Source organism: Heptranchias perlo, chromosome 14 (genome assembly GCF_035084215.1).
Source record: "Heptranchias perlo isolate sHepPer1 chromosome 14, sHepPer1.hap1, whole genome shotgun sequence".
NCBI classification, from domain to species: Eukaryota; Metazoa; Chordata; class Chondrichthyes; order Hexanchiformes; family Hexanchidae; genus Heptranchias; species Heptranchias perlo.
The window spans coordinates 68,622,754-68,635,001 of record NC_090338.1 but is presented as its reverse complement, the minus strand read 5'-3'; the positions used below and the strand labels follow the sequence as shown (position 1 = coordinate 68,635,001).

Genomic DNA, 12,248 nt, shown 5'->3' with positions numbered 1-12,248 from the left:
CCGCCCCCCCCCCCCCGACGTCCGATGTCTTCTCCCCCCCTCCAATGTCTGATATCTTCTCCGCCGTCCGATGTCTTCACCCCCCACCTCCGATCTTTGTCTTCCCCCCCACCACTCTCTCTCGCAACTCCCGATGAGGGGTCTCTCTCTTTCTCTTTTTCCCCCCACCCCCCAACCTCGAATTTGCAGCTCCTGTCACAGCCAGCCCGTCAATCAGCCTGTCAATCAGGCTGGCTGTCGGGCGCCAAACCCGGAAGAGGCTTTAATTGGCCTCATTAGGGATATGATCGATCGCAACCCGCCTACTTACCTTCCGGGTTTGACGCCCGTAAATCACCTCCCCCCCCCCCCCCCCACCTCCCCCGCCGCTGCCATCCCGCCACCCTTTTAAAATTGAACCCAAGGTGATTGGCAAAGAATCAGAGTGGAGGTGAGGAGAAATTTTTTTACTCAGTGAGTTGCTATGATCTGGAATGCACTGCCTGAAAGGGCAGTGGAAGCAGATTCAATCATGACTTTCAAAAAGGGAATTGGACAAATACTTGAAAAGGAAACATTTGCAGGGCTATTGGAGAAAGAGCAGGGGAGTGGGACTAATTGGATAGCTGTTTCAAAGAGCCGGCACAGGCATGATGGATCGAATGGCCTCCTTCTGTGCTGTAAGATTCTATGATTCTGTCTTCTGGTTGAAGTGCCTCCCCCACCCTTTCCCCCCCTCAAATGTTCTTTCCTCTTTCAGAAGCTGACAGACTCACTGTGCCTTTCAAACATTTTGCATTTCTGCACACCCTCGCTGTGCCTGGCTGTGGTCTCACCTTGTGCTGTGTCCCTTTGTGGATGATTGGGTTTGGCCTCAGGTAAAGCACGGTCGACGACTATAGCTCTTTGATTCCAAATTTGTTGGCTTTTTTGGTGAGCTCATAGTCGATGCGTCTTATCTAGGAGCATTGCGGAGACATCTTCTTTCACACACAATCGAATGCATGACAGAAAGCCTGTGCATGTTGTTAGCGTACAAGACCCAAATTACCTGACTCCTCAGGATCCTACAAGGATATAAAAAGGCTAACACGGCCCCTCTGCCTTTCTTTAAACAACTGCTTGCAACAGAGTATGTGCTGACAGTTGCCATGCTTCACGTAATGACCTCAATTTAACCCAGAATTGAGCTGGTTGAGTGCCATCCAAGGTTGCCCTAGGCAGGGTTTGCTTGGTAAATGAGGTTTGTCACTCAGCCCAATGCCCTAGTGGATAAGAGTCATAAAAGCAGTGGTTTCTGCAGCTAGTACAGGCTCTGGAATGAGATGGCACTGAATACATAACTACATTTGCTAATTTTTGTAGCTGAAAATGGTTTTTGAAAGAGCATTCATTATACACCCAGGAACCAGTCATGATCTGTTCCGCTCCTCTCCCCCACTCTATGGGCCTCACCAGACTTGCTTCCTCATGGTCCTTTGGGTCTCAGTTCATGGCTAGAGGATGTTGCCAAGGCTGGAATTCAGTGCTATTTCCTCTCCTTTTATAGCTCTCCTGTTGCAGAAGACAACAAAAGCCTATCCCAGAATCCAACTAGCCACTACTCCTTATCACAAAATAAGTTCAGATGAAGAAGGGTCTTAAACACATCTAATTTCATCCTACCATCTCCCCATTATAGTATCTAGCTGCTTCTTAAAAGAGCCGGATGCCTGGTCTCCACCAGATGTCCGCTTTGGTTAGTGGCAGCACTCGGGTCTCTGAGTCAGAAGGTCGTGGGTTCAAGCCCCCCTCTGGGATCTCAGCACATAATCAGAGTTGTCACCTTTTGGACTTTAAACCGAGGCCCCGACTGCCCTGTCAGGTGAACGTAAAAGTTCCCACGGCACTACTCGAAGGAGAGCAAGGGAGTTCTCCCGATGTCCTGGCCAATATTCATTCCTCAACCAACATCACTAAAAAAACAACAGATGATCTGGTCATTATCACATCGCTGTTTGTGGGATCTTGCTGTGCGCAAATTGGCTGGCGCATTTCCTACATTGCAACAGTGACTGCACTTCAAAAGAAATTTATTGGCTGTACAGCACTTTGGGTTGTCCTGAGGTCGTAAAAGGCGATATAAATGCAAGTTTGTTTGTTCATTCAACCCCCATTCCCGGCACCCCATTCTAGTTGTTGACTACTCTGTATAAAGGAATACTTTCAGCTGTTTATTCTACTGGTCTCTTGTGCCCTCTTGCCCTGAGGGCACTATTCCGGGTTTGCCTTCTCTATCTCATTAATATCATATGAAGAGAATTGATCTGGGCAATAGTTCATAGTAGCTAAGAGTTCAAGTACCAGGAGTTACAAGTTAACAATTGGGAAGTTGAGATTAAAGAGGAAAGTCAGGTGGGATGTATTGATCCAAAATGGGTAATAGAATTGTGGACTAAATTACCAAGGAAGTCCATTGAAGGGGATTCAAGAGACAATTAAATTAATTTCTGGAGAGAAGGGATTAAAGGGTATGAAGAGATGGTTGGGTGGGGATCAGATCTGTCAGAGACAGGATTGTCAGTGTAATGATCTTTTCCTGTTCTTAAAAATTCTTAGAATTGTGCATTGCAGCCGCAACAAATGTATACATTAAAACAGAGTCTGTTATTGGGCTATGCAATGCTGCATATCATTTATAAGATTATACAGTTGGAGAATTGCAGTGTGCAGGCTCTTCTGATGGTTCATTGAGTAGCTGAGCCATACAGGAAGAAGTTTCCAGATTTAATCCCGGGTCTGTGCTGCGTAAGCTAATCTCAGTCACCTTGGGTTAGAATTCCTACAGCTGATTAATGCCCAGCAACCCCTGCTGGAAGTGTGTACGTGTGGACTTTGAATAAGGACAGGATCGGGCTCACCTATGGTGCTGGCCCTGGCCAAATAGCCTGCTGACATTCACTGTCAAAGTTCACACGTGAATGGTGATCACTTGGGCCTGTAGAGCCATACCCAGCAAGGGGCCGATCCCTTCACAAGAGGGGAATAAAGTTAGATGGTGAATGAGGTCTGGGGAAAAACTGAGATTGGCAGCACAACTGGTTCCCTAGTAGTTCCCTTAATCACTGAACAAATCCTGGTCGCCTATGGTTACATAGGAACTCCTGGCAAATGGTATGTTACCTTCATTGCAAGAGGATTTGAGTACAGGAGCAAGGATGTCTTACTGCAGTTATACAAGGCCTTGGTGAGATCGCACCTGGCGTATTGTGTTCAGTTTTGGTCTCCTTACCTAAGAAAGGATATACTTGCCATAGAGGGCGTGCAGGGAAGGTTCACCAGACTGATTCCTGGGATGGCAGGACTGTCGTATGAGGAGAGATTGGGTCGACTAGACCTGTATTCACTCGAGTTTAGAAGAATGAGAGGGGATCTTATTGAAACGAATAAAATTCTAACAGGGCTAGACAGACTGGATGCAGGGAGGATGTTTCCCTTGGCTGGGGGAGTCCAGAACGAAGGGTCACAGTCTCAGGGTACGGGGTAGGATATTTAGGGCTGAGATGAGGAGAAATTTCTTCACTCAGAAGGTGGTGAACCTGTGGAATTCTCTACCACAGAAGGCTGTGGAGGCCAAGTCACTGAATATATTTAAGAAGGAGATAGATAGATTTCTAGACACAAAAGGCATCAAGGGGTATGGGGAGAGAGCGGGAATATGGTATTGAGATAGAGGATCAGCCATGATGATATTGAATGGCGGAGCAGGCTCGAAGGGCCGAATAGCCTACTCCTGCTCCTATTTTCTATGCTTCTATGTCATTGTTAACCCTATTTGTTTCCTGTTGGTGTTTTGTCAGGTGCATGAATACCTGAGGAGTAAGCTGTGTTCCCTCTATGAAAACGACTGCATCTTTGACAAGTTTGAGTGTGTGTGGAATGGGTCTGACAGGTAGGTGATGCTTTCAATCTGTCTTTGCCTTCGAGTATTGACTGTAGGCAGGCCAGTGATGTGGTCTGCACCTCTTACCCTTTAGCCCTGGATTGGAGCTGTCATTAAAATGCTCCTTTTGTAGGACGAAGCACAATTACTTCAGCTGCATCTGTACAGTATAAATAAAATTGGAAATTAACATCCAATACATTGATACGTATCACCGATTCTATAACATGATCTGCAAGAATGGTCTGTGCATTTGTGGGTGAGCACATTGTCCGGTGTGGCACTGAACCTTACAGAGCAGACACTCCCAGGTTCAACATCCGTACTGTACCGGATGGCCTCAGCACCCCTGCATCAGGGAGGGGAGAAGATAGTCCAGGGTTGCCACTCCCGATGCTATCAGTGACTCCTGAAACAATGTGCGTGGATATGTGGTGAGGACAGGAGCAGGCTGAGCTATGAGGGCCCCATAGAAAAGGAGACTGAAAATCACTCGCTGTCTAGACTCACATGTAGGGAACGGTCACTTGATATGAGGTACCATGCCCTGGCAAATGTCCGACTCCAGAAGAGGAAGATTTTTTATTAAGGAAATCACGGGGTATAGATAAAGGAAAATTGATAAGGCGCCACATAAGAGACTTGTTACGAAAAAGTAAGCTACATTGTATTAAAGGAAATATAGCCACGTAGAAATGGATACGGGGTAGAAAGCAAAGAGTGGAGTAAATGTTGCTCAGATTAATGGGATAAGGGTAGTGGCGTGCCTTAAAGATTTTGCTGTTCGATTTATATAAATGATTTGGACTGAGGCACGATATTGAAATTCGCTGATACAAATTACAAAATGAGAGGCATGACAAACTGTAAAAATGGACGCAGGAGGTCGAGGGACGATACAGGTAGGATAATGATGTGTGAAGATAGGAGATAGATGGAGTTTATTGCTAAGAAATGTGAAGTAGTACATTTTGGGAAAAGAGCACTTCCAGTACAGCCTAAAAGGTAAGATTCTTAACAGGGTGGACTGACATATCTAGGGTTGCGGAAAACAAATCTTTAAAGGTTGGAACTTAGGTAGAATAGGCCATTAAAACGCCAAATGGCATTGTGCATTTTATACTTGAATGCATTTAATATAAAAGCAAGGAAGTGATGTATGAAATTATGCAAGACATTAGTTAGGCCACAACTCAGAGCATCCAATTATGGGAAGGATATTAGAGCCATGGAAAGAGTGCAGCAAAGATTCACTAAAATGATGCCGGGGTAGAGGTTATAGTAATGACGAAAGGTGTGCAAAATTGGGGCTTTTTCACTAGATGAGAGAAGATTAAATGGGGGATCTAATAGAGGTTTTCAAAACTCCGAAGCGTTTTGAAAGTGCAATATGAAAGATTATTTCAGAAAATGCTGAAAATACTCAGCAAGTCAGGCAGCATCTGTGGAGAAAGAAACAGAGTTAACGTTTCAGGTCGATGACCTTTCGTCAGAACTGGAAGAGGTTGAAGATTTAACAGTTTTTAAGCAAGTACAGAGCCAGGGAAAGGCAGGAGGAGGAAGGGGAGGGAAGGAAAGAACAAAAGGAAAGGTCTGTGATAGGGTAGAGGGCAGGAGTGATTAAATGCCAAAAGGGATGATGGTGCAAAGCAAGGAGGGTGGAAATAGAACAAGTAAAGAAACAAAAGATGGGTCTGGAGGAGCCGTAAATGGCAACATCAGAACCATTACCAGCACCTGCTGTCTGAAAAAAATGGGAGCAGTGGTTCATGGTATCATAATAGCCTTTCCACTATCTACAAGGCACAAGTCAGGAGTGTGATGGAATACTCTCCACTTGCCTGGATGAGTGCAGCTCTAACAACACTCAAGAAGCTCGGCACCATCCAGGACAAAGCAGCCCACTTGATTGGCACCCCATCCACCACCCTAAACATTCACTCCCTCCACCACCGGCGCACAGTGGCTGCAGTGTGCACCATCCACAGGATGCACTGCAGCAACTCACCAAGGCTTCTTCGACAGCACCTCCCAAACCCGCGACCTCTACCATCTAGAAAGACAAGGGCAGCAGGTGCATGGGAACAACACCACCTGCACGTTCCCCTCCAAGTCACACAGCATCCCGACTTGGAAATATATCGCCGTTCCTTCATCGTCGCCGGGTCAAAATCCTGGAACTCCCTTCCTAACAGCACTGTGGGAGAACCTTCACCACATGGACTGCAGCGGTTCAAAAAGGCGGCTCACCACCACCTTCTCAAGGGCAATTAGGGATGGGCAGTAAATGCCGGCCTCGCCAGCGACGCCCACATCCCATGAATTTAAAAAAAAGTAGGTACAGCACAGGAGGAGGCCATTCGGCCCATTGTGTCTGTGCCGGTCTTTGACAGATTTATCCAATTAGTCCCATTCCCCTGCTCTTTCCCCATCGCCCTGTAAATTTTTTCCTTTCAAGTATTTATCCAAGATTTAACCATGGTTATGATCTGAAGTTATTGAAATCAATGCTGAGTCCGAACGGTCGTGAAGTGCATAATCGAAAGATGAGGTGCTGTTCCTCGATCTTCCGTTGAACTTCGTTGGAACAGTGTAAGAGGCCGAGGTCAGAGTGGAAGTGGAATGGAGAATTAAAATGGCAAGCGACCGGATTATTTCAGATTTTCAGCATCCGCGGTATTTTGCTTTTATGAAAGATTATTTCCAACAGAAAAATGGAGTGGAAAGTTAGAATTTTTTTTTTCCACAGAGTGTTATTAGGACATGTAATTAGAACATGTAATGCTCTACCACAAGTGGCAAAAGAGGGAACGACTATAGCATCATTTAAAGGTGAATTGGATAAGTACTTGAAAAGGAGGAATTTTAAAAAAGGAGAGAGGGAAAGGTCAGGGAAATGGGATTAGAATAGAGTGCTCCAGTTGAAGAGCGAGCTCCTGACCCAGGAACAATGGGCCGAATGGTCTCCTTCTGTGCTGTCATTTCTATGATCCTAAGAGGGGTGAAAATTGCAACAAAAAAAACTTAGCATGAAGCTGATTATTTAATAATGGAAATAATTTAATTGGATGAAGGTGGAGAGGGAGGACTTGGAAAGCAAGGCCAGTTCCGTTTTTAGTTTAAAGTTTGAGAATAGGTTGAGATCATTTCAGCCCCAAGACCTCTAATCATTCACTTCACTGGATAAAACTATTTTGGCCAAAATTTCAAAGACATTGGGGACTAATTTTGACTTTGTGCGCTGGTATAAAATGGGCAATAGAATCATAGAATCATAGAAGTTACAACATGGAAACAGGCCCTTCGGCCCAACATGTCCATGTCGCCCAGTTTATACCACTAAGCTAGTCCCAATTGCCTGCACTTGGCCCATATCCCTCGATACCCATCTTCCCCATGTAACTGTCCAAATGCTTTTTAAAAGACAAAATTGTACCCGCCTCTACTACTGCCTCTGGCAGCTCGTTCCAGACACTCACCACCCTTTGAGTGAAAAAATTGCCCCTCTGGATCCTTTTGTATCTCTCCCCTCTCACCTTAAATCTGTGCCCCCTCGTTATAGACTCCCCTACCTTTGGGAAAAGATTTTGACTATCGACCTTATCTATGCCCCTCATTATTTTATAGACTTCTATAAGATCACCCCTTAACCTCCTACTCTCCAGGGAAAAAAGTCCCAGTCTGTCTAACCTCTCCCTATAAGTCAAACCATCAAGTCCCGGTAGCATCCTAGTAAATCTTTTCTGCACTCTTTCTAGTTTAATAATATCCTTTCTATAATAGGGTGACCAGAACTGTACACAGTACTCCAAGTGTGGCCTCACCAATGCCCTGTACAACTTCAACAAGACATCCCAACTCCTGCATTCAATGTTCTGACCAATGAAACCAAGCATGCTGAATGCCTTCTTCACCACCCTATCCACCTGTGACTCCACTTTCAAGGAGCTATGAATCTGTACTCCGAGATCTCTTTGTTCTATAACTCTCCCCAACGCCCTACCATTAACGGAGTAGGTCCTGGCCCGATTCGATCTACCAAAATGCATCACCTCACATTTATCTAAATTAAACTCCATCTGCCATTCATCGGCCCACTGGCCCAATTTATCAAGATCCCGTTGCAATCCTAGATAACCTTCTTCACTGTCCACAATGCCACCAATCTTGGTGTCATCTGCAAACTTACTAACCATGCCTCCTAAATTCTCATCCAAATCATTAATATAAATAACAAATAACAGCGGACCCAGCACCGATCCCTGAGGCACACCGCTGGACACAGGCCTCCAGTTTGAAAAACAACCCTCGACAACCACCCTCTGTCTTCTGTCGTCAAGCCAATTTTGTATCCAATTGGCTACCTCACCTTGGATCCCATGAGATTTAACCTTATGTAACAATCTACCATGCGGTACCTTGTCAAATGCTTTGCTGAAGTCCATGTAGACCACGTCTACTGCACAGCCCTCATCTATCTTCTTGGTTACCCCTTCAAAAAACTCAATCAAATTCGTGAGACATGATTTTCCTCTCACAAAACCATGCTGACTGTTCCTAATTAGAGAATCGACAGCCCACCTTACATCACTCCCGTTTTTTATTTCCATTGAATACTGAGGGGCTGCTGCATTGTCAGAGATGCCATCCACCAGATGTAGCTAAACTAAACCCTATGGCAATATTCAAGTCTTATTGTTTTTGGTCAGCCAGATGTTCCATATATGCATGGAAACCCATCGCCATATTTACGAGTCTCCAACCAACCTACTGAAAAATCCATTCAAGTAGAGGTTGCTTGATGTGGAGTGCACACTTAGGGTTACACCCACTTACCTAAAACTAGAGGTAGATAGAGAGCCCCAAAAGTGCACAGGAGCCCTGCTGGGGTTTAACCAGTCAAAACCTTACCACTGACCAGTACAGTGTGTCCTGCTGCTTGTTCACCAAGAGCCACATTACCTTTTAGTGCAATGGTCTATTTCCCACCCCACTATCCAGATTCCACTGGTCAGTCATCAGTAGGGCCCTGCTGACCTGCCTGACTCAAGGATCGTATTATAGAGCCTACCACAGAATGTTGACTCGGTTCTGAGCTCCCATTACCCGGTACGTCAACTTGGAGGCATCTCAGCCCCAGAGAGACCCCACTTACGCCCCCCCTTCCCAAGGAGCATAGTCACTAGTTGGGACTTTTTGACCAGGGAGTTCTCCCAATGTCCTGACCAACATTCCCCCCCCCCCTCAACCCACACCATCAAAGATGGATTAACTGGTCACTCATCTTATTGTCTTGTACATGAAGAACTTTGAGGGTACGTGATGTGGCATCATATAAACGTAAGCCTTCCTTTCTTCCCACCCCCCCCCCCCACCCCCCCGTGTTCATCTGCTTCACAGTGTGATTATGACGGGCTCTTACAACAACTTCTTCAGAATGTTCGATCGCAACACGAAGCGTGACGTCACGCTGGAAGCATCACGGGAGAACAGCAAGCCCAGAGCGATCCTCAAACCCCGCAAAGTATGCATGGGTGGGAAAAGGAAGAAAGACGAAATTAGTGTCGACAGTTTGGACTTCAGTAAGAAGATTCTGCACACGGCGTGGCATCCTTCAGAGAATATCATAGCTGTAGCCGCCACAAACAACCTCTATATATTCCAGGACAAAGTGAACTAGGACATTTGTTTGACTGGTCACCTTAGCACTGCGTACAATTAAACATCAAATTATTATTATTTTTTAAAGAAAACTTGCCCTCTGGAATTAATCCTAATGATAGTTTTTGTCAGGTTGTCTGTCTTAATGAAGCTGTGGTGCCTTTTGGTATGTGAATCTGTAATTCCCATGATGCATCTGTTCTAGAACAAAATGGCTTCTGTTTATAAGACACTGAATTTTCATCTTAATCTTCTGGCTTTTAAAGGTGTAAATATTCAACACTGACTTGTAAATTTTCCTTTTCTTTTTCTCTCCCTCGTGGAAATAGGGATAAACATTTATGTTACGTGTGTTTTATTTCTCCTCAGCTGCTAATGCCTTGGACATTCTTTATCCAAATATTCTTATTTGCATCGATCGACAGCTGCTTCCGGAGGGCATCAAATGTTAGAGCATATGTTTATATTTTTAATTTTTTTTTTTGTTCTCCATAAAATATGCCCCTCCTGTTTCTACACACACTGGAATTGAGAGTAATTTCAGGTGTTCGTCAGCATAATAATATGAGCGGTGTTTAACAAATCAGGGAATTTTCAACACAATTCCTCTAACAGAAGTCTCTTATTTGTGAAATGACCCGAGCAGTTTTGTAGCTCAGTATATGAACGAATGAACTTACTTGCATTGTTGAACAAGCAAACTAGAAAACGTTTAAGTTAACTATACTAATGCCAATTTGAAAAAGTAATTGTAGATTTTTGAAGCCCCGAGACCGTCGGGGCTTTTGTAGGTAGAGTTTTTCAAGTTTTACATCTAATAATGGGAGTAATTGCATATAATGACTGAACAAGTCTTACTTTTAAATTATGTCCTAATTATGTCAGATCTCAAAATTGTCTTTCTCCCCTCCCCTCCCCCCCCCAACCGATAGAAAGTTATGTTCTGGTATCCGATTTCTTTGCAATGTCTTCTGTTAATATTGTCCTGGCGGTTTGCACATAATTTTCCCAGTTTGGTTCTGGTAGGGCGAGGCAAACAATGTGCAGTTTCCGTTTCTGGTTCTTCTAACCACTGCCCTGGGGTATTCGTTTAGACTGACACTGCACCAGAACAAAGCTACACTCTCCTGTCAGTATTGACTGAAGGTTCGACTGGAGCCTTTACCAAGATGGTATATATATTCTTTTTTTTTTAATCTATCTGCGATCAAGTCTCAATCCTTTACTTGGCTCAAGCTTTCGGTATGGTAAATGCGATTTGAATAGGTGTAGCAGCGCTTCCCTCTATAGCTCAGTTGGTAAAGGCAGCGGGTTACCTAACTATGCAGACCAGAAAGGCTAAGGTTCATCCCTTGGTCTGCATTGAGTTAGCTGATCTCAGCCGAGTCCACGGCAATTAAACTTGCCAGGGCCCCGGGTTAGGGAGGAGGGGGGGGGGGGGGGAAAAGATCAGCCAAAGCTCTTGCTCCTGATTGCTATTCAGTAACCCCTGTTGGAAACTGTACGCGTGTGGCCATTGCGGGGGGGTGAGGACAGGACCAGGCTTGACTGTGTTGCCCCTCCATAGTTGAATAGTTCGCTACCGCTTGTTCCAGCGTGAAGATCTACCCCACTGGTGAGGCACTGGAGGGTGCCTGGCACCCCTGGCAACTTACCACAAAAAAAATCTTTTTACCGCAACAATCCAGAATCAAATCTCAAAAATAAACACTGCTTAATTAGATTCAGCCAAAAAGAAAATGAATACTGAAATGTTCCACTATTTTTTTAAAGGTGCATTTTAAAAAATGATTTAATCGGATCGATTTAAGGTTTAGTAATTATTCAGGTGTATTTCAATGTTAAAAAAAAAATAAAAGTGAGTGACAAAAAGAAATATTCTATGCCACATGAACAGCCATTATAAAAGCACAGGTTTGCCAGCCCCTGAGGGTGAATGTTTTTAAACAAAATGCATTGGAAGTGGGGTCTATAAACTGGTTGGTAAATAACTTGGCAATTCGTTGGAAGGAGTCTGAAAGTTAATATTTACACAGAACATTTACCTAGCTATAGTTTCAACACTTCTCCTAATGCGTCTTAATCCCCAAGGTATCAAGCCAACATTGGTGCTACATTGAGTTATTTCACCCAAATAGCATTACAACGAGATATGAAATTTATACACAAATTCTGTCATCAATTAACAGCGCAATTATTCCACAGTAGTGTTTAAATCTTTTGAATTAATTTCCTATCGCTGAGTTTATTTGTCAGTATGTCCTTGGAAAATAGTCATCCAGAGATGGGAGTAAAAACACACACACCAGCAACAAGTCGCCCTGGTACGACTCGCGCACCTATCCCACACAGGTACATTTGCATAAGAGATGTTTTACGTATTACATAGAATGACACAGAATTTACAGCACAGAAACAGACCATTCGACCCAACTGGTCCATGCCAGTGTTTATGCTCCGCACGAGCCTCCTCCCACCCCTCTTCATCTCACCCTATCAGCATATCCTTTCATTCCTTTCTCTCTCGTGTTCTTATCTAGCTTCCCCTTAAATGCATCTATGCTACTCACCTTAACCACTCCCTGTGGTAGCGAGTTCCACATTCTAACCACTCTCTGGGTAAAGAAGTTTCTCCTGAATTCCTTACTGGATTTATTAGTGACTATCTTATATTTATGGCCCTTAG

The 12,248-nt window shown here is 44.4% G+C and overlaps 1 protein-coding gene across 1 annotated transcript in view; it reads left to right on the top strand.

Moving 5' to 3' along the window:
* The window catches only part of LOC137332192 (serine/threonine-protein phosphatase 2A 55 kDa regulatory subunit B beta isoform), a 273,962-nt gene extending 264,381 nt beyond the window's left edge, over positions 1 to 9,581 (top strand). Inside the window, exons 8-9 of the mRNA XM_067995888.1 lie at positions 3,819 to 3,910; positions 9,302 to 9,581. Of these exons, the coding sequence (XP_067851989.1) occupies positions 3,819 to 3,910; positions 9,302 to 9,581 (372 nt within the window). The remainder of the gene's footprint in view (positions 1 to 3,818; positions 3,911 to 9,301) is intronic.
* The last annotated feature ends 2,667 nt before the right edge of the window (positions 9,582 to 12,248 follow it).